Source organism: Tenrec ecaudatus, chromosome 12, assembly GCF_050624435.1.
Source record: "Tenrec ecaudatus isolate mTenEca1 chromosome 12, mTenEca1.hap1, whole genome shotgun sequence".
NCBI lineage: Eukaryota > Metazoa > Chordata > Mammalia > Afrosoricida > Tenrecidae > Tenrec > Tenrec ecaudatus.
In genome coordinates, this window is record NC_134541.1 from 120,576,342 (window position 1) to 120,599,413 (window position 23,072).

The window sequence follows — 23,072 nt, forward strand, 5'->3', positions numbered from 1 at the left end:
TGCTTTCATCAGTTGCTGGTCAGAGTGTTAATTGGCACAATCATTTGGAAAGGCAATTCAATAATATTTATCACATTTAAAAATATTCTTATCGTTGGCTCAGCTATTGTACTTGTATGAATCTACGCCTCAGATATCTTGAACACGGGAACAAAAGTGTAAACAGAAGAAAGTTTTAAAGCAACCATACTAAGAGTGGGTGGGGTATAGCTAAGTGAATTAGCATAACATAATTCACCAAGATAATGTTCTTTATATGCATGAATCTGGGTACTTTAGAGAAACAAATCCACAGAAACACATGTATAAGAGAGAGTTTTATATAAAGGTTAAGTGCACATCAAGAAAAATCCAACCCAGTGCTGCCCAAGCCCACAAGTCCCACATTAAGCCATATGTTCCTAAGTAGCCTTGCCTTTTTAGACCATGGGCTCTCACCAATACTCAACAAGCCTAGGCCCCCTCGTGCTAGGTCATGAACTTTAGACCAGTCAACCCGTTCTTGTCTTCTTTTTTTCCCTGTAAACCAAGTTCACAGGTGTCAGAGGCCAAACTCAAACGTCTCTTTATTGCTGCATTTCTCCCACTTCCACTCAATAAGTAGATTCAGGTGGTCACCTAACAACCACTTCAGCCTACTCACAAGCTCCCTTTAACATTCAGTCCCAGAGAGGAGCTTTCTTTTTGGTTCCAGATTTTTTTCCAGTTTCTGACAAAGAGTACTGGGTCCTGAGTACTCCAAAGCACTGGGTGGGGCATATCTTTCTTTGCAGATGTGGTCTAACCCCATATAAAGATCAAATTTGAATGGCTGAAGTCAAGTAGGCTTACAAACTTTCTATTTTCCTACTTCCCATATTTCCCCCAGAAAACAACTGAGTAAATAGTGTGGCTTTATCTCACCTCCGGCTAGACAAGAAAAACTACCATGAGGGAGAGGTCAAACAAACATCTACTCTCCATCTTATGATTTGTTTCTCCAGTACCCCACTCCCCAGGTACCATAATGTGTTAGTCTGGTACTTTAGAGAAACAAATCCACAGAAACTCATGTATAAGAGAGAGGTTTTTTTGTTTGTTTTTTTAAATATGGAATGCTTCACGAATTTGCTTGTCATCCTTGTACAGGGGCCATGCTAATCTTCTCTGTATCGTTCCAATTTTAGTATATGTGCCGCCGAAGCAAGCACAAGAGAGAGTTTTATATAAAGGTTAAATGCACATCAAGAAAACATCCCAACCCAGTGCTGCCCAAGCCCACAAGTCCAACATTAACCCATTAACTCATAAGTCCAAGATTCTTCATTCCAGTTATCGTACCAGGAGTGGGGTTCAAACCCACATGAATATATTCACAGGATTATAGGATTAAGGTGTAGGTGTTACTTAATTACAATTGTGAAGCTAAAGATTTATGTACAGGTGCCAAATTGGCAAGGGGTGGATTGAGGTAAGTTAGTTTATTGTGCCAACCTGGCCGATAAACACATGTGGGGTTAATTGAAGGATGGAGGGATAAATGGCTCAGTGAGCCTCGCCTTTCTAGTTCTCGGGTCTCTGGCTTTCCGATGGCCGGACCAAGGTGCAGCTGCCTTAGCAATTCCCAGCTTCAGCTTGCAAGGATGACTTCCTGTAAGACATTCCCAAAGAGATGTCACATGGACCTATCCTGATGCAGTCCTGGGTGCTGGAGCACCCATGTGGTGACCCCTGCCAGTGCTGAGATGCTTATATGTTCACTGACTCAGTTTTCTTCCTACAGTCAGCATCATTGCATGTGTTTTGTGAGATGGAGGAGGACTTTGTAGATTGGTGTCGGACATATGGGTTAATGTTGGACTTGTGGTCTTGGGCAGCACTGGGTTGGGATGTTTTCTTGATGTGCATTTAACCTTTATATAAAACTCTCTTATACATGTGTTTCTGTGGATTTATTTCTCTATAGTACACAGAAACTAACACAATATTCTACTGTAGTGAGTGGCATCTGGGGTCTTAAAAACTAGCGAACAGTTATCTAAGATGCAACTAGCACCACCCCCAGCATCCATGCAGAGAAAAGTTAAGCGAAGAAAATAAAAAAACTCAAGGAACCCATGATTCCAATGGACCACATGACCCACAGTCTACATTATCCTGAAACCAGAATTACACGGTGCCCCACTATCACTACCGGCACTCTATTCTAGATCACAGAAAGTTCTGAACGGAATGGGAGAGAAAATATAGCAGAAAATGCAAAATCATAAAAAAAGACCAGATTTACTGGTCTGGTAAAGACTGGTGGAACCCCTGAGACTATGGCCCTTAGATATTCTTCAATACGGAAATGCAACCCGCCTTGCAGTTAAACAACAGATAAGCCAATGAAGTGAATAAGGCTTGTTCACAGAATACCAGATGAAGCCAGAAGGACCACAATTGTCTACAAAGCTCAGAGGACAGGAAGAGGCAGGAAAGAAGGATGGGTGGAAATGAACCTAGGAAGTGGAAAGAATGCTGTTACACCAAAGGAATTGCAACTAATGTTACAACACAAAATGTGTACACATTGCTGAATGGAAAACCGATTTTCTGTGTAAACTTGAAACCAAACCACAATAAAGTGAATAAATAAAAACGATCTCAATCTAACAGAAAAGTTGAAAGTACAGAAAAAAAGTACTATGTACTGTGAACCACTTGTGACTAAATTGTTGACCCTATGCAATAGCATCCCAGAATAAATAGGTCTAGATTCTCTAGAAACCAGGACATTCTCCTACTGCTCCATACAATAACTGAAATGAAGACATTAACACCAATGCTATCTGATCCACAGATCGCCTTCAAGCCAATACTCCAGTTATCTTTTCAGCAATGGGATCCCATTCAGAAGCAAGCATCGAATCTAGTGTCATATCTTTTCAGTTTTATTCAACTAGGAACACTTCCCCAGTCTCTTTTTAAGTGGAAAATGTTAACACTCTAAAAAGCAAATTATTATTAAGTGTTGTGGAATCCACTTTAACTCTTGGTGACCCCATTTGTACAACAGAGCGAAATATTGTCCACTCCTGAAAGCACCTTGTTGGTCGGGATGCTTGAGGCCAGTGTTACAGTCATTGTGTATGCAGAGTATCTTTCCACTTAAGGGGTTCATCTTTCACATTATGTCTGTTATACTGAACTGTCCCCCCGATTCTAAAGGTCTGTGATAGGTACCCTGGGGGCACAAGGGAGGGGTAAGTACTCTGCGGTTCTAACCCCCTTAGAGAGAGAGATCTGACTTATCAAAGGCTCCCATAAAAATCTACAGCCTTGAAGACCTGAAAGGGCAGTTCTACTCTGTCCTTCAGGCTCACTTTGAGTTGGAATCAACTCCATGGCGATGTGTTTGTTTATGTTTAAAAGGATTGGTTTATGCCTGTGGTTATAATCCCATTTGAGACTGAGTCATCTTTGTCTTATCAATGTGGCAAAATTAGTGGAGGGTGTGTCTGACTTGATCTCTTTGGGGATATATAAGAGATTGAACAAACAGGCAAGCTAGCACCTATGAGGGAAGAGAGCTGCCAATCACATGAAGATCATCCACTTTGAATTGTGGCCCAATCAGGTGATACGCAACCATAACCATCACATCTTTGTGATTTATGAATATTTTGTGAAGGTGTTTTGAAAAATGTAAAAATCTCATTCCACATGAAATTATTTTTCAAAGTTTTATTTAATGTATATATCAGTGTGTATAACGATAAATTTTGACAGATATGTACCACTGTGAAACAATTACCACAGTAAAAATGACTAAAAGAGAGAATCCTCAGAAAACCGGAACCTGCCCCCACCAAGCTATGTATTTAAAATGTTTTTACAAACCAACCTTTTCGCCTTCGAAGTACTCTACATCACACTTAATACATTTTTCAAATCTGTGATTCTGTTCTTGGAAACATTTTCAAACTCGTGTTTGGATGGCTGACAGCACCCTCCCTCATTTTTTTCTTCACCTCTGCTACATTAGTATCCTTTCATGTCCTTCTTCATTGCTGGAAACAGAAAGTATTCAAGTGGGGTATGCAGTCACCAATGCGATCAGCTCCCCCTTCCCCTCATTCCCCACCTCCCTCTTTTCCTGTACCCTCAGGGCTGTAATTTTGATGCTTGGGGTTGGAAGCTGATGGAGGGCAGGCAGTTTGACCACTTTGCTGCCATCAGCTGAGGATGTCCTTGGAAACGGACTTACCTCAGCATCCACAGCCAAGAGAAGGCGTGAGTTCTGCCCACGGGTCTCCTGCCTGCTCTGGACCTCCATCTAGCAGCCACATTCCCTTGATTTTCTGATCTTCAGTTCCGCACTCCACCATCTTGCGTCTGTCAGCGCAAGCGCACTGACCCTTGCCTCCATAATTTCATATTTGGATAGAAAACTGACACTGCTTGCGACAAAGCTCCAGGTGGAGGATCGCCCACCTGGGGAGGCCTCAGCAGTAGGTGCTCCCAGAGCAGCCCCCTGACTGAAGTTTTAAAAGCTCCTCAGAAGCCAACTAAGTGGCTAAGAAAAGTGACAGAAATCAAAATACACATGGAAACAATTAATCCATTGGACCACCTAAACTTCATTCTCCATGAAAAGAATAGATAGTGCCAGGCTACCAATCCTAAGTTCTCTGCAAAGGCTTGCATTAGAAGGTCCTGGATAGAGTGGAAAAAACATGGAACACAATTCAGAATCACAAAAGACATCAAGCTTATGGGTGAGCTAAAGACTGGTGAGTCCCTTAACACGACGGGCCTTAGCCTTCCCATCTGGAACTCACCTCTTTATTAAAATAATCAAACACTCATTTAAGATCAAATGAATAGCTTTTATCCAAGGACAAAGTCGGAATAAGGGAAGGAATAGGGGAAACTGGAAACAGAAAACATAGTTGAACGAGAATGTGCCTGAGTTATTCCATGTAAAAATACTATTTGCTCTCTAAACCTTCACCTGATTAATCATAAAAAGTTTCTTTTTTAAGTGTGAGTGTGGGGGCGGGGGGTTGGTGTCAAGTATGAACCAGCAAGTCCAATCCTGGACAAACAAGGTCAAATCTGAAAGTTTTGCTTCAAGGGCTCCAGTTCACACGCACATGGGTTTATTTCCAAGAAAACGTGTTTACACATGTATCTGTGATTAGTGGATGGCTTCAGATAAGTTTCCTCAGTAACACAATTGCCATAGTCTCAGGATGGCTTGCCTCCAAAGCAAAAGTCCCATCAAAACAGTGACTTTCACAGAAGATCAATGCTGGTTCAAATCAAGGCAGAGAGAGCAGTTCAGAAAGTTACAATGCCTGCTTTCTCCGGAGACTCATAGTCCTAACAACCTATCAGACAGAGTCTACTGTGCCTGGGGGTTTTCAAGACTGTAAATCTTTACATGAGCAGAAAGCCTCGTTTTCCTCTCACAGAGTAGTTAGTGTTTTTGAACTGCGCACCTTACAGTGAGCAGTCAAACAAGAAACTCATCATACCACCAGGGCTTGTTATGAGTTAGAATTGACTCATTGGCAGTGAGTTTGCTTTTTTTTTTTTTTTTTTTTGAGGAATCCCACAGGAGTAATTTTATTGTTGTTGTTGCTGAGGACATTTTATTTTATTTATCATTTTGTTGGGGGCTCTTACAGCTCTTATAACAATCCATACATCAATTGTATCAAGCATATTTGTACATATGTTGCCATATTATTTTCTAAACATTTACTTTCTATTTGAACTTTGGTATCAGCTCCTCTTTTTTCCCTCTCCTACCCCCTCCCACCCTCATGACTCCTTGATAAATTATAATTTATTGTTATTTTTTATCTTACACTGACCGCTGTCTCCCTTCACCCATGTTTCTGTTGTCCATCCTCCTGGGGGGTGGCGCTAAGTGTTGATTATTGCAATTGGTTCCCCCTTCATCCACTCCTTCCCCCACCCTCCCCCTCCTCTCCTGGTATTGATACTCCCATTTATGTTCCTGAGGGGTTCACCTGGATTCCATATGTCGTGAGCTCTTGTCTGTACTACTGTACATGCTCTGGTCTGGCCAAAACTGAAAGGCAGGACCGGGGACATGATGGTGGGGGGTGAGGAAGCCTCAAGGAACCAGAGGACTATTGTGTCTTTCATTGGTGCTGTACTGTGCCTTGGTTGACTCATTTATCCCTTGTGACTCTTTTGTAAGGGGAAGTCCCATTGTCTACAGATGGATTTGAGGTCTCTGCTCCAGCAGAGCTCAACAATATAGGGGTTTTGGTTTGTTTGTTTGTTTTGGGTCTTCTGATGCCTGTTACTAGATCCCATGGACACCTCATGTCCATACAGGCTGGTGTGCTTCTTCCATGTGGGTTTGTTGCTTCTCTACTAGATGGTTGTTTGTTTAACTTCAAGCCTTTAAGACCCCAGATGCTATATCTTTTGATAGCCGGACACCATCGGTTTTCTTCATCCCACATTTGCTTATGCACCATTTTGTCTTCAGCGATTATGCCAGGAGGGTGAGCTTCACAGAATGCCAGGTTTTTCGAACAAAGTGTTCTTGAATTGAGGAAGGGTTTGAGTAGAGGCCCAATGTCAGTCCACTACTTCAATTTATTGCCATATAAATATATGTACATAGGCCATTACTTCTACATTTATTAATTAATATATCTACATATGTATGTACACACCTATGTTTATAGCTCAATCCACAGCTTTGCCTCCTAGAGCTTTCTCTCTTCCCTTTTACCTTCACACTCTACCATCACGCTCGTCCTTCTTCTGCCTCTTAGTAATTCCTCTCAGCTAGACTGCTGTTGCTCCAACACCCCCAGGATCTCTACGACCTCCTCCTTGTTGATTTTAATTCTTTAGTTGTTCCCCTGTCTATGCATTGTTTGCTCACCGCTTCCTTCCCCTGCCTCCTCGTCCTCCCAAGTCCCTCTGGAACCATCAGTCCCATTGCTTTCTCCTCATGCTTGCTTCCCATGCCTATCTTATGTAAGTAAGAAAACCAACAATAATGGACATAAAACAAAAAAGAAAACAAAAGATTGAATAAAAAGGGAAAAAATAATAACTAGCAAAAAAAAAAAAACCCCAAAATGAAAAAGTATACATAATTCCAGGTCTGTTCACTTACCTTTATGACTATCTCTGCATGGGTCCTGGGGGGGCGATCAGAGAACTGCCTCTCCTAACCTGAAGTCTATTTTGGGGGCTCCTCAGGGGCTTTGTGGCTTGGGTTTGTTCCCATCGCTGATCTGTTTTGTTCCATTCTTGGTTCAACTCACAGTGGGGGCTTCAGACAGGACTCATTTCCGACCGTGTCTCCAATTTTGTCCTTTGTCTCAGTATGCTCCAGCAAGGGGACATCATGTCTCAAGCTGGTTTGGGCCTACAATCTTCTCCCCATGGACAGGGATGTTGTCCTCAGGGCTTAGTATGCCTATATGGGATCTAGTGCATCACTCTCAATTTTTCCAAAAGAGTAAATTTGGCAGATTTTTCTTGAAAGACCCAGGACAATCATGGAGACTTAATATGGGGAAGTCTTAAGAAAATTAACAATTATGTTAGTGAGAAAAAAGGCCAGGAAATTTGTACCAAGGAAGTTTTCTCCTCCATGATAATTTACTTGCCCATCTTTTGAAGGTAGCAAGGGGTGTCCTATGAGAATTTCATTGGGAGGCCTTATCCCATCCAACCTACATCCCTGATCTTCCTCCTTTAAACATCTTTTGTTCTCATAATTCATAGAGCATTTCAAAGGAACACAATGAGTTGCCTGAGGATATCAGAAATGCCCTTTGATGTGGTATAAATAAAAGAGTTTAGAATTCTTTGGAGAAGGGTTAGAAAGATGGACATATCATTTCCAGAAGTGTGTAGGGCAGGATGGAAGGCATAATAACGTCACATATTGATATTTTTGTTGGATATATTTCTATGATTTTGTAGAAATCATCTTTGACTTACCCTTTTCCATGACAGTTCAACTCTAGCTCATCTCATTTTAGAAGGTAAGTTCTGTGATGGGAGACTACCTGGGAATACTAGGAGCTGTAGGCTTGCCCGACATTTCTGTAGTTGATTGTACTGTGGTGCCTTACCTGGTGCTGAGGTGCTGGAGGCTATACATTTGGTATTTTAAAAACCAGCAGGGCAACGGGTGGTGAAAAGGTTTCAGGTGTGTTTTCAGACTAAAGGTAAGACCAGGAAGAGGCAGAGGTGGTCTGCTTCTGAAAAATTAGCTACCGAAAACTGTATTAAAAGTAGCAGATCATTGTCTGATATAGTGCCAAAAGATCATCTTTCAGATTGAAAGACACTCAAAATAGATTTGGAGATCTGCCTCCTCAACATAGAGTTGACCTTAATTATATGATAGAGCAAACCTATTGGAACCTTCATTTGCTGATGTGACAAGACTCAACACGAGATGAAACAGCTGCAAACATCTATTAATAATCAGAATATGGAATGTGTGCATAGAGAAAAATTGGAGTCATCAAAAGTTATTTGGAACATACAAAGACAGATATCAGATACAAAATGAACTGCTATCGCCCATTTTAAATCTAACAGTCACAGAAGACAAATTGGAGAGGCATGGCATCTCCTTCACCATGAGAAAGAACATTTCAGAATCTGTCTTGAGGTACAATGTTGTGTTGTCAGGTGCCTTCAAGTCTGTTCCAAGCCATAGCAGCTCTGCACAACAGAAAAAAAAACCAACACTGCAGGTCCTGCGACCTCCTCACCATTGTTCCTGTGCCTGAGCCCATTGGCACAGCCACTGTGTCCGTCCATCTCCTGGAGGGCCTTCCTCTTTGTCACTGCCCCTCTGCTTTACAAGGCACGATGTCCTTCTCCAGGACTGGCCTCTCCTGACAGTCTCTCTAAAGTAGGCAAGATGAGGTTTTGCCGTCCTCATCTCTCACGAGCACTCTGGCGAAGTGTCTTCCAATCCAGATGGGTTTGTTCTTTTAGCAGCCCGTGATACGTTTACCGTTCTTCTCCAGCACCATAGTTCACCTGCCTCGATTCTTCTTCAGTCTTTCAACTTTTACATGCACATGAGACAATGGGGAAAAAACCTGGCTTGAGTCAGGTGCACCTTAGTCCTCAAAGTAGCATGTTTGCTTTTCAATACTCTAGAGAAGTCCGTGCAGCAGATTTACATAATGCAATAAGTGTGTGATAGTATATGTACATGCCTACAAGGAAAACCAGTTAATATGACTATTATTTAAATTTTCACACTAAAGCCAAGGATGAAGAAATTGCAGAATTCTAGCAAATTCTGCAGCCTGAATTGATTGACTCGTCGTGACCCTTTGTACAACAGAATGAAACCTTGCCTGACCTTGCGCCATCTGCACTATTGTTATGTTGGGCCTGTTGCTGCAGCCACTGTGTCCATCCATCTCATCCAGGACTTCCACTTTACCAAGCGTGGCGGCTTTCCCCAGGGACTCGTCTCTCCTGATAACACATCCAAAGTATGAGACAAAGGCTTGCCACCCTTGCCACCAAGCACATTCTAGCTCTACTTCTTCTGAGACAGATGTTGCTTTTTATTGTCACTATTCTTTCAATATTCTTTCAATATTCTCTGTCAATTCCACAATTCAAAAGCATCAATTCCTCTTCAATCTTCCTTCTTCAACGTCCAATTTTCACATGCATATGAGGCAATTGCATCGTCACGATCCTACTGTTGAAAAAAGGTATTTGCAATGAATAAGTTGTTGGCCTTGCAAACTTCTGTCATGCGATCTCCAGCTTTGATTCTATCACCAAGACTGTATTTTTCAACTATTGTTCCTTTGTTGTTTCCAACTTTTACATTCCATTTGCATGTTTTTTCAGTTTCAGACTGAAGACATTGGTGGAATTCTTCAATATCTTCATCACTAGCTTTGGTGGTTAGTATGGACATTTGTATGGATGGTAGATATTATCATATTAAGATAACATTGTACTTCAAGATAGCTCTTGAAATGTCTTATTTTATGATGAATACAATGCCATTCTTCTTGATAATGTCCTTACTGCCATAGTAAACCATATGATTTTCTGATACAAGATGGCCAATTCCAGTCTATTTCAGCTCACGAATGCCTAGGATATCAATTTTTATGGGTTCCATTTCATTTCTAATGACATCTAATTTTCCTAGATTCATACTTTGTACATTCTAAGTTCCAATTATCAGTTTTCAGTCATGCCCCATTAGCAAATAACAGTCCTGAGAGTTTTACTCCAGAAAGCTTTACTCCCTTGGTGTCTGTATGATTGGCTCTGCTTTGAGAAGACTGCTTTTCCTCAGTCATATTTTGAGTGCCTTCTGACCTGAGGGGCTCAATTTTTTTGGCATCATCTCTAATAACATTCTCCATCTATTTATTAATTTTTCAGTAACTGAAAAATTTTCTGTGTTATCCACACGGTTTTCAGTAGTTAATTCCTGCCTACTCTTCATACTGCCTGCCTTTTGCTGTACTGTGGTGGCTTGTGTGTTGCTGTGATGCTGGAAGCTATATCATTGGTATTTCAAATACCAGCAGGGTCACCAAAGTGAACCAGTTTCCGCTGAGCTTCTAGACGAAACCATCATGGTAGGGATGAGTCAATTGAAATTTTTACCAAATATAGCTGGCTAATTTTTAAATGGATAGTCTTGGATGGCTGGAGAATGATGTTATTAATATCCAAATGGCCCCTGGCCCTTGGCAGACAAAAGGTTCCCCACCCCAGAGACAGAGTAAATAAGGATCGAGGGTGGAGGCATGTTTGACCTTTGACTTGTGGCATTTGTCTTTGGGCTGTTGTGGAGATGGGTTTTCCTTCTCCCAACTGACGCCAGGAGAGGTCAGATGTCGCCTCCACACTATTCACTCAGCAAACTTTAATGTTCTGCTAACCTCGGAAACCAAAAGGACAGAGGATCCAAGGGACAAAAACAAATGGAGAAATGGTCTCATTTAAATTTGCCCTTTTGCACAGTGTGCTCAGCGAGAAGAAGTATGTTTCTGAGATAGTTATAGGTTCTTCCTAAGCTCACTGATATGTACAAATCCCCAAACCATAAACTTCAATCTTGAGGTGTGCAACAGATTTGGATGATTCATTTAATCTACGGAATATGCTTTTTCTAGAAAACGGCATTTGCTTACTTAAACATACATGTTACTGAAACCCATTATTCTATATAAACAGTATTTCTGATTTTGTGGTTAACTGTCGATAGAAGTAAACATTGTGAGACTGGAGGATTTAAATCCAAATACAAGGTGAAGCTTGCTTCCTTTCACGCTGATAATTCATCATTTGAACCCCTGCCCAATACCTTTCCTCTGCTGTTCCCTGAGGTCCAGCTTTGCTTCCTCCTTTGTTTCCCTTCTCAGCAGAAGCTTTCCATTTTCTTTCTTTCTTTTTTGGGAAGTTTTCCATTTTCAAAGACACTTTTATTTGACCAGATATTGGTGTTTTATTCCTTTGTTTAGCATGTTCCCAGAGCAAGTTTGTAACCATACACTCTGTTGTTTGATTTTGAGAAAAATCTTTCTGCTCTACTAAGCTTAACTTTCCAGAGGAGTTAGTTCCTCATAAGTGCCCAAGAACCGGGCCCTATTAGACGTTCTATAAATATCCATTGCACGGGCGACTGATGACTCTCCCTTGCCTCCATGCTCCTCTGTTACTTTGTCAGTATAGGGTACACAGGTGAGATATAGGCTACACATGGGGATTTGAAAGTAACATTTAAAATCCAGTGCCATCTAGATAATTTCACCTTGTAGAGACCCTTTAGGACAGAGTAGAATGGTCTTACAAGTTTTCCATCGCTATAAATCTTTAAGAAATTTGATGGACACCTCTTTCTTCATGGAGTGGCTCATCCTTTCAGTTAGCAGCTGAGAATGTTAACTAGTCCACAAAAGACAGGATGAATGCACCCACCCTAAAATGCCAGTGGAGAGAGGGAAAACTGTGGAACAGAGCAACGGGGATCTCCAATGCTTATTTGGATAGTTACTATTTAGTTGATCTCCTAACCAAAGCCCTAGGAGCCTTGGTGGTCCTGGTGGCTAAACCTCAAGCTGCTAACTGCAAGGTTGGTGGTCCAAACCTACAGCCCATCCTCAGGAGAAAGAGGAGGTTACCTTCTCCTATGAAGATTTGCAGCCTGGTTTTCCTTCTCCCACAATTCCTTGGCTCTCCCTTTCCATCCTGGTCCTGGCCCTGTGGCCGTGAGAAGAAGGACCATCACCTATCAAGGAGATCATGACTACAGAGTACATAAACATTTACAAGCACATCCATGGCTCGGGCTTCAAGAAGCATGTCCCCCCACAGGCACTTAAGGAGATTAGGAAGTTTGCCGTGAAGGAGATAAAAATACCAGATGTAGGAATGGACACCAGGCTCAACAAAGGTGGCTGGGCAAAACGCTGCAAGAGCACGTCCCATACTGTATCCGTGTCCAGGAAACTTAATAAGGATGAAGAGTCACCAGACAAGCTCTACATGTTGGTTACCCATGTGCCACTTTCAAAAACTCAATGTTGATGAAAACTAGTGGCTGCTTACCTAATAAAACACCAACAACCAAAGAGTGGCAGCCTTGGGAGTCCTACATACGGTTCTTATGAATTGGAATTGACTCACGGCAGTGGATTTGGTTTGGGGTTAAGCAAAGCCTCCCCCTTGCCCCTAGTTTCCTGGAAACCACTAATAAATTTAGTTCTCTATTCATCCACTGATAAAGTATACAAAAAAGGAATGATTGGAGAGGTACAATAAGATCTAGGAAAATAGGCTATCATGATTCTGTTAGGTTGGATTCTCTAGAGAGGCAAGACCAAGGGTGATCTCTGTATACATAAAGAAATATGATTTAGGTGGCTCACACAGTTGCAGAAGTGGGTAAGTCCAGTCAAGTTCACGTGGATCAAATGTTAAGCCGGAGACTTCTCCTGACTAACGTTAACGGCACAAGCTAATGAACCAGGAAGCAGGAAGATGAAGCGGGAAACGGGAAGACCCCAGTCTGGTAGAGGCAGACCCAGATGGACCCAAGATCAGCAGGACAGGCTATGCCTGTAGAGCTGAATAAATCCAAGGTCTCAGGCCATATGGCGGGCTGCTGACAGCTCCTAGGGTAAGCAGGTTATTGCCTCAAGTCCAAGGAACCAGAAGTCAATACAGCAGATTCAGGATCTGCATCTGCAAGAAGTGAGAGAAGACCCCCCCCCCCCCAGGCTTTTTAAATAGGAGCAGGTCACACCCCTGAGGAAACTTCCTCTCAGTGGCATCAGGGTTGAGACCTAGGAAAGGGATGCACTTGGTGCTAACTAATCTTTTTATAACTGCTTTCCTCTCAGAGCAGACACCAAAGTGGGGTAGGTTACATTGTATCAGATCATATCATTAGGATGGTCTCAGCTGCTAAACTACTTAGACTCCTGCCCCATTCAAGTTGACACAAAAACTATCCCAATGATAGCCAAGAAAAGCAACTCTTTTCAGAAGGTGCTGTGGCAAATGCAGCTGTTAGGATAGAAATGTTGCCTTCGAGTTTGCCAGCTTCAAGCTCCTTTGTGACCAAGATCAAAGCACTGACATGGACAGAATGTTGGCTCAGAATGGGTGGGGATGAGGAGGTGAGCAAGTGAGAACAGCTTCTGCAGAAACTGTTTTCTAGAAGTTTTCTGGGAAAGAGGACAGAAAAGGAGAAATGAAGCATATTTTGTTGTTTTAATGGAAGGCACTTATTATGTTTGGAAACATCCAGTAGAACAGATTATTTAATAAAAAGGAAGGAGAGCAAGAAGATTCAAAGATTCCTTAGTAGTGCTTGTGTAAGGAACCCGTGTTGCTCTTATGTTGTCCTTCTTCATCCTGCCAAGTGCCTGAAGATGAAGAGAGATCATTGAAACTGGATGAGAGCAACTTCGTAGTATGTGCTATACGGCAGTCCAAACAACAACAACAACAAACAAATCTACTAACATCAAGTCAATTCTGATCCACTGAGACCCTATTGGACAGAGCAGAACTGCCCCATAAAGTTCCCAAGGCTGTCAATCTTTATGGGAGCAGATTGCCACATCTTTCTCCCATGCAGCCACTGGTGGGTTCAAACCAATAACATTTTGGTTAGTAATGAATTGCTTAATCATTGTGCCTCCAGTGATCATCTGTATTGTGCCCAGGAGGGGTTATATGAAACATATTGAACCCCTCTGGGAAGACCTTCACTACGTCAGACAGTTTAGACTCAAAGGAGCTGGTATTTGTTCCTGGGTTTCTCAAGCTACGCGTTATTGGCATTTGAGCTGATAATCAAGTGTTGTGGAGAGGTGTCCTGTGCATTGTAGGATGCTTAACAGAATCCCTGGCCTTTACCCACTAGTAACAACCTTTTCCTGGTGGTGGCAGTACAAATTGGTTTTGGTTATTACAAAATGTCCCTGGTGAACAGAGGGGGGTAATAATTATTTCAATTGATAAGCACTGAACTACACAAACCTTAGCAATTAAAAAGAAGTCTAAAACTTGAATCTTAACAGTTATGTAAGTGTTGATAAATATTGTTCTTGTCATTGCCTTATGATATGGTGGTAAATTATTTACAAGCCTGCTAGAAAACATATTGTGTTATGCACACATGTTCTTTTATTTTTTTCAAGTCTTCAGAAAAGCACTCTAATTGTTTTTACACTTCAAGTAGAAAGGGTCCTGACAAAAACAACAAGAACAAAAATAGTTGTGGGTTATCACCCCTTAGGGATGATGGCGGAAAGAGGGAAGTCACTTCAGAGCTGGTGCATTTTACATTTTGCAACCCGGATCATATTTTAAAGATGCATTTTTACTTGTCTGTATGAAAACATATAAAAAAGTAGATAAGCTACACTAAAGAAGAAAATTAAAAATAACTTATCAGTATTTTAGTGCACATGCTTTTGAATGTACCTTCGATGCATTCATTTATTCATTCATCAACTATTTACTGTACAGGTCTGTCACATAAGAGAGGAACTGGATGGTCAAGGAAGGTTTTTACTTTTGGTCGAGTGTGTGTAGGAGGGATTTGAACATGTTTCAAGTAAGGCCAGTGAAGGGACCTGATGCAGGAACAATAATATGGGATAATCCACAGGTTAAGTGTGAGTTGTTTGTCAAGGTGAAAGGGAATGGGTTCTAATCACAGTGGAAGAATGCTCCTTAGAAGAAAAGCTTTGGGGAAAAAAAGAAGAAAAGTTTTGGGAGAGGATAGAATAGGTGCATATCCATATGTAAACACACAAACCTATACATATGTATCACATTATATTTACATGTAGATATGTGTGCATCTATTGAACTTTATATGTATCTTAATGTATTTGAGTAAGTAAAAAATATCGCTACAAAATAATAGACTCCTTATTAAACAAAAGTTTTAATACTGGAAGGTACTACTTTTTCCACATAACCTCTTAGTCCATATACGTCTGAAGGTGGTGTTTCCATCTCTCTAACCCTTTCCCAAATAATACTGAACTCTTTGATTTACAGCCTTGGGGAACTCATATTGTATTCTTTTTAAATGTTCTTTGAGGTTCTGGAACAAAAAATATGCCTGAAGGGGTAAGATCAGAGCTGTATGGTATATGGGATAAGGTTTCCCAGTGAAATTCTCATAGGATAGCCCTTGCTACTTCAAAGAATGAATAGGTGCATTGTCATAATAGAAAAAAAATTGGCACAAATTTCTCCACCCTTTCCTCAGTTTTCTAGTTTCTTAAAAATTTTAATAATCTGCTCCTGTGATCTTGTGTCCTTTGAAAAATATCAAGATCACCCCTTTGAGATTCTCCCCTCCCAACCACTAAAAGTCGTCACATGTCTTGAATTTTACTGGCCCAGATTCCCTCTGGAAGCTCCTGTTCTGATTGGACTCTTGCTTCAAAGTCACTGTATTGAGTCTAAAATCAATTGTATTGCTGAGAAAAACTTATATCTAAAGCCACTCACCAATCACAGAAGCGCGTTGAAACATGTTTTTGTTTAGAATAATCCCATGCAAGAATGGGAACACTAGCAGCAGTACTTTTTGACTTACCTGGTCTGTCTGCACCTGTATCTTACTATAGCTACTCTTTCTTACTGCGTGAGCCACTTTGGAATCTGTCTTGTTTTGTTTTTCTTTTGATTTCTCGTTACATTTCCCTGTATGCCATACATACAGTATATGGTCACTTTTTTCTCCCTCATGCAGGTGGGGCAGTGGGTTAAATATGGGCTGGTAACCTCAAGGTCGATAGTTCCAACCCATCATTACTCCTGGGGCAAAAGATGGAGCTATCTGATCCCTTAAAGATTATAATCTCAGAAACCCACAGGATCAGATATAGTCTCTCTGAGTCAGCATCCATTTCATGGCAGTGGTTTGGGGGTTTTAATACATGCAGGCAGCTCAGTTTTTAAATCTACCTTCTAAATATTTTCAATCACCTCGTATGCATGTAAAATTATAGACATCGAATATGGAGGAAATATCAATGCTTTTAGTACCATGGACTGCCAAAAGAACGAGCAAATCTGTCTGGGAAGAAGTACAGCCAGAATGCTCCTTAGAGGCGAGGGTGGCAAGTCTTCCCCTCACATACCGTAGACCCATTGACAGGTCCTAGTCCCTGGAGGACTTCATGCTTGGTCAAGTCCAGGGGCTACAGAAGGTAGCTGTGGATGCAGAAGGTGGCTACTCCACAGGCTGGCTAGAACAACGCGCGCCAACAATTGCGTGGGCAGCTCAGGACCGGGCGGCCCAACTCCCGGGCACCTAACCACCACCACTTAAACGCAGGATATTTTCCTTGTCAGCCGTCTTTCAGTCACCATCGCCAGGCCCCGACAGCTTGCATTTGCAAACAACTCAGGAATGTTTCCTGAGCCTGAAGTCGCGTAATGTGGAGTCAAAAGGCGCCTGCAAAACTCGGGCACAAATCGCTTCTCAAGCTGCCAAGCCCCTTCGCGGAGGCATTCTCCACAAGAGGCGGCATCAAGAAAGCAGAGACGTTGACTAGCGTTCCTACGGTAAAAACAACGAGCAAGGGGCCGCATTCAAACAAGTCGCACGGGCTCACGCAGCGCCCCAGGGGTCGGATTCGTGGCTGGGGCGAGTGTGCGGTTGCGTGTGTGTGTTTTCCATGGGGGAGGGGCGGGGCAGCGGGGGCTGGAAACTTGTGTCGCAGCAAATGCGGCGGGGAGGGCTCGCGTCGGCGGCGGCCTGTGCGCCGGCTCCCCGGAGGCCATGACCTCCAGGGCGGCCCGGGAGGGTCCGTCGGGTGCCGGGGCGTGTGCGCCCCGCGCGTAGGCGACCGCCAAGAGCCCGCCGGGGCTGCAGCCCGCCCGCGTTGCCAGGGCCTCCATCTTGTGGCCGGTGGCCGCGGCGCCCCCGGAAGGGGTTGCCGAGCGGGGCATTCACTTCCGGTCTGGGGCCTGCGGCGGCGGCGGCGGCGGCAGCAGCGGCGGCGGCGACGGCGGCGGCGGCGGGTCGGTGGAGAAAATGGCGCTGGTGCAGCGGCTCAGGCCTGTCCCCGCGGCGCTGCGGAGGGCTTGAGGCTCGCGAGCCTCGTTCGCCGTGCCCACTTGCTCGTGCACTTTACACACATGAGGTGAGCGGGGCGCGGGCGCGGGGTCCGGCGGCGGGGGGGCCCTCGCTCCCCGGGCGGGCGGCGCCTGGAGCGCCGCATCTGGGCCCGCGGCCGCGGGCGGCTGTCCTCGAGACCCCGGGCCTCCGCGGGAGAGCGCGGGCGGCTCCGCTGCAGAGGCCGGCCGGCCGGCAGGGGCGGCGCTGCGCTGCCCGGGCTCCGCCGGGGGCCGCCCCCGGGCCCTCGCCGTCCGACCGCAGCGGGGGCTGCAGCCTCGCAGCTTTGTGAGCTCCCCCCCCGCCCCGCGCCCCCTCCCGCCGGCGGCGCCCCGCTCCCCTCCCCTCCCCCACAGGGCCCCGGAGCGAGCGCCGCTGCAGCCACCGCGGCTCGGTTTTCACGCGCGTCTCGTTTTCTTCCTCTGTTGCAGAGAATTGGAAGCTAAAGCTACCAAAGACGTCGAAAGAAATCGAAGCAGGTAAGCCGGGCGAGCCTGCTCGCTGCCCTCCGGTAGCCGGGTGGGTGCCGCCGGCCCGGGTCTGGCTCGCGGGGGGAAGTTCCTCGTGTCGTTTGGGGGTGGCGGTGGCCTTTCGCAGGCCGGGAGCCGACGTGCTGGAGCCGCGGGCAGCGCGGTGCAGGGATTGCCCCGGGGATGCGTAATTACGCGTGTGCTTCTTTCTTGCGGGTGGTGGCGGCGGGGGGAACCACGGTGAAAAGCCATTCTTGTAAACTTAGTTAAATCATTCTCACCCTTTTAGAATTTAATTAGGGGACTTGTGCATTAATTACTATTGTAAATGGTTGCAGGCATTGTGTGACTCATGATTGAGGCGGCCCTTATGGCGGGCTGTCAAGCTGTTTTGGCTTCCCCGTTATTACTTGGGAGCTCAAATTGTTGCCTTTATAAAAGATACTATGTGTTCGCTTCCCCCCCGACCCCCTTCCTTCTTATTTTTTCTCTACACATTGTAGTCGGGCGCGTTCTGTTGCACTGGAAACAGTTTTGCCCTTGAACTTTACCAAGCATAAACTGCGTTTTGTTTTCCTTTGGACCTGCATGCGAGTCTATGTTTGGTGTGCGTGCTTTTTAACAGCAGATAAAATCATTGAACATTTGTTCGTAGTAAGTGGTTATCGTTTTTTTATTGGGCCACTGTGTTTTTGCTTTGGTAACGTAAATCGTCACTGTAAAGTGTGTTTGTGTTTAACAATGCCTTTATGGAAATTTCTAGCATTAGTGAGGTGTTAATTGCTTAAGAATCAAGGCATTGCACTGTACTTAAGTCCTTTTGACATTCATTTTCTGTTGTTTACTCTTTTCCTTCCTTAATCACTTTCTTTTGCATCATACTGGAACATTCGGATGTGTCTAGATTAACCAAATCAGTGAACCCAGTTTCTTTCTTTTTTAAAAAAATTCATATTATTGGGGGTTCATACAACTCTTATCACAATCCTTACATGCATTAATTTTGTCAAGCACATTGTTACATTCATTGCCCTCATCCTCAACATATTTGCTCTCCACTTAAGCCCTTGGTATCAGCGCCTCATTTTCCCCCCTCCCTCCCCGTTTCCCCCTCCCCTTCCCAAACCCAGTTTCTTTCACTTGGACAGAAAAATACATGGTGTTTCTCATACCTCACGCCTTTTATGTATTTGCTCTTGATGCTTCCTATGTTGAGGTTTCTAATCCCATTTAATCATTTGAGCATTTTCCCCAATATAATCATATCAAATTGCTTTTTGAATTTTATAGCCATTAATCTATGTGATCATTAAAGAGTCTTCAGTTGGTGAAAGTGGGTATCATTGGTTTACCAAAGAAGAGGTTTTCTGACTACTTAAAATAAAATTGGGATTTTTAAAAGAAATTAAGTCTTACTTCACTGAGTAAATAACTTGGGGTAGTTAAAAAAAAACCTTGGATATTTAACTATTTTTTGTTATCATGGCTATTAAAGAAATGTTAAAATATGGAATCAGTAAAACAGCTTGTTGAATTATGTTGTCATTTTAGCTACCTAAAGGTTTTTGGCACTCACGTCTGTTTCTCCATCTATTTTTGCTTTGTCGGTTAATTGGATGGAGGTTTATCCCTAGGACTTCATTGCACATTCTTTACTGCAGATAACTTTTTTATGTCTATGATGGCTCGGTAGAACTGGTAGTGCATAAGTCATCATCAAGGTGTCAGTTAAAATTCCAGCTCTGCCACTTACAATGTGACCTTGACTCTTGGTAAGTCCCTTAACTTCTTGGTGCCTAATCTTCAAGGAGAGAGTTTTGGGCCAGCCAAAGCCTCTTGGGTTATGTAAAAAAAGAATTTGAGTGATGCCCCTGGCCACAGAACGTATGTCAAATCTAGAATATGACAGGTACATAAATGGGTATAATTTAAAAGGGCTCAGAGTAACATTCCATCCCATTTCTGTGTTTGCATATCTTTAGCACCTCAGAAGACACCAACAGAAAAAGTAAATATCAAGAAGATACTAGGAGTTCATTAAGAGATGAATATGCCCTAAAGGTTAACGATGCTCTGAGGAGAGAGATGTGGTTAGGTGGGCATGTGTTTCCCTGCAGCTTCATCCCTAGCTCATTGCTTCCTTTTTCCTAAAAAAGAAGAGCATATGTTTTTAAAGAGCTCTTGTGTTGGAGGGCCTTGGGCGAAATACAGGTCAGTCTACTTCCATAAGATTTATAGCCTTGGAAATCCTATGGAGCAGTTGTCCTTTGTCCAATGGGGTCTCTGGGGGTTGGAGTTGACTCCGCAGCAATGAACTTTATATGTCTTCAGTCAAAAGTGTTAGTTTAGCAAGCATTTACTGAGCATCATCTATGTCCCAACTATAGGACTAGGCACTGGAGAGGGAAAAAATGGAAGTAGCTAAGTTGATTGAGTATCTACTAAGGAACTGGTGGTGTAGTGGCTGTGATCCACATGGTTGGCAGTTCAAAACCATCAGCAGCTTAGAGGGAGAAAGACTGGACTTTTACTCATGAAACAGTTACAGTCTCAGAAACCCACAGGCAGTCGCTATGAGTCATCACTGACTCCATGTCACTGAGTTTTGACTATTAGCCAGGCATGCTATTCCAAAGATTTTATATGTGCTACTATCTGATTTTTTGCAACACCTTTGGAAAAACACATGGTCAACAAACTGCTTCTAGTTCATAGGGCAGGATAGAGCTGCTCTGTAGGATGTCTGTGACTAAAAGTCTTTACTGGAGCAGAGAGCCTCATCTTTTTCCCATGAAGCAGCTGGTACATGAACTGCTAACCTCTTGATTAGTGGCCCAGAGTTTATCCTCTTGTTATTGCCACTTTTAAAATGAAGACTTTGAGGTAGGGAGAGGGTAAGTAACTTAATAGGAGACCACACCACTAGAAATTTATGTGCTATCTGGCTTTGGGGAGAAAGACGGGGCTTTATACTCCCTTAAAGTTACAGTCTCAGAAATCCACCGTCTTAAAGGGTTCCTGTGATTTGGTATCGACTCCACAGCAGTGTGTTTGGTTTTTCAACTTGACTTTGAGATACCTTATCTCTTAGTAAATAAAGGTAGTTCTTTTTTACCTGCTGAATTTTGAAAATCTCTATGCGGAGAAAAAACCCCATGCATGCAATACTTTTAAACCAGAGTTTTTACACTGCATTCTGTCAACTCTCTTGAACTGGATAATACGTAATTGTAAGGGTTGCCTTTTCATTGGAGGATGTTTGACAGCATCTGTCAGTTAACCCCCCCCCCCCCCATGCAACTAACTGAAAAGTCACGGTATACCAAATAAGAACTATTATAAATCTTTTTTTTTCTGAAGTTAACCAAACATTTGGATTCTTAATGTAAACTCTCCAAATCTTTACATCTTAAACAGATTTCAGCATTCTTTAATACGAGGCATGCCCACGTCCCATTGTGTGGAGCCCCAGTTTGGAAGCTCTAGTCTCTTGAGTGTCAGAGATGTGCTGCCATGCTTTTTCTCTGCTAACCTGCAGTCTACTTAAGATGATATACCACACAGCCACTTCCAGTTCAACCAAATTGGCAGAAGTGATCATTTTAGTTTGTTGCTTTAGGAAACTTTCTTTATTCACTGTTACTCATTGTTACTGTCATAATATGTCAGTATCACGGGCATTCAAAAGATGGAGCTATCTTGTCTACATGGAGGTGATCAATATAAAATCTCAGAACCAAACCTAATGCCATTACGTTGTGACTTAATATGTAGGGTTCTTGAAACTAAGTCTTTACAGGAGCAGACTGCTCCGTCTTCCGAGTGGCTAGTGGGTGGGAATCACTGACCTTGTTAACATCAGTCCCTCGCTTACCTGACAGTGCCACAAGGCTCCTAGGCAGTGAAAAGGGCAGAATACTAATAGAGCAGAAGTGAAGACAGCAAATTAGTTTTGTTTTTGTTTTTCTAAACAGTGGTGGGTACTTAAGTTCAACTGGATTAGAAAAAAATTATAGCAGACTAGTTAGAAATTTGTAGGTTCTTGAATCTTAGGTTGTACTTGTGCATAAGTAGGGAGTAGTGCTTTTGGACAAGGTCAGTAATGTGATCAAAATACCATCTAGGCCAGGATTTGTGATGGGTAATCAAGTAGATCTGGGCTAAAGGTGATGACATATTATTGAAGCAGTGGTAGAAAAAGAGATGAGTGCATGAGATACTGAGGTATAAGCTGATTTGACAGCTGATTCTTGGTGAGTACCAAGAGGCTGCCATCTTGAGTGAACAGAAAATAATAAATCCAGCCCCTGAACAGAATTGGAGGTTAAAAGACAAATTGGAGTATGGGAAGAGAAGTTAAGTTTTTTTCCCCCATTTAAGAAAAAAAACTTGTTCTACAGTTCATCTAGCTAGTTAATTAAAAATACATGTATTTTGGAGACCATGGTCACAATCATTGAGTATTTAAAGCGGGACTTGGCCTGAGAGACCAAGCAGTATTCTGAAACCATTCACTGGACAAATGAAAGTTGTGGTTGAGACAGATCAGACAACTTACTTAAGGTATATTCTCTAACACACGATAGAGCTGGTAAGTTTTTTGATTCTAACTCTAGTGTTGTGCATCCCCACCTTCTCCAGCAATGTTTTATTTATATTACACAATAGGGAAAAATACAAATTTTAGTTTCTCCCTTTTTTTTAAGTTTCTCCTTTTTGAAAACAATTAAAAAATACACATAATGCATGCATATGTAGATTATATTAGTTTAATGTAGGGTAAATTGTCTAAAGTAGAACTTATGTGCCGTATTTTGTTACAACCTCAAAAGCATTGCTATAATGAAATAAGTATGTTTTCTATGTAGTATTTGGATGTGATAAATCCTTCACTTAAAAATCAAGAAAAAATCTTCCTATTTTAAATTTAAAAATACTTTTCCTGACCTTCAGGAAACAAGAAT

The 23,072-nt window shown here is 42.8% G+C and overlaps 1 protein-coding gene and 1 non-coding gene across 8 annotated transcripts in view; one reads left to right on the top strand and one right to left on the bottom strand.

Annotated features, from left to right (window-relative positions):
* TNRC6A (trinucleotide repeat containing adaptor 6A) overlaps positions 1-23,072 on the top strand; it is a 204,464-nt gene that overhangs the window by 76,391 nt on the left and 105,001 nt on the right. For 4 of the 7 annotated variants that reach the window (XM_075564629.1, XM_075564628.1, XM_075564632.1 and 1 more), the window contains one exon: positions 18,070-18,117. In XM_075564629.1, the coding sequence (XP_075420744.1) occupies positions 18,070-18,117 (48 nt within the window). Of the gene's footprint in view, positions 1-16,927; positions 17,086-17,261; positions 17,667-18,069; positions 18,118-23,072 lie in introns of those variants that run through there. The other 3 variants (XM_075564631.1, XM_075564630.1, XM_075564633.1) reach the window with 3 other exon arrangements.
* Positions 1,084-1,190, bottom strand: LOC142423528 (U6 spliceosomal RNA). Its single transcript, XR_012779159.1, has one exon. It is a non-coding gene; the product is annotated as a U6 spliceosomal RNA (small nuclear RNA).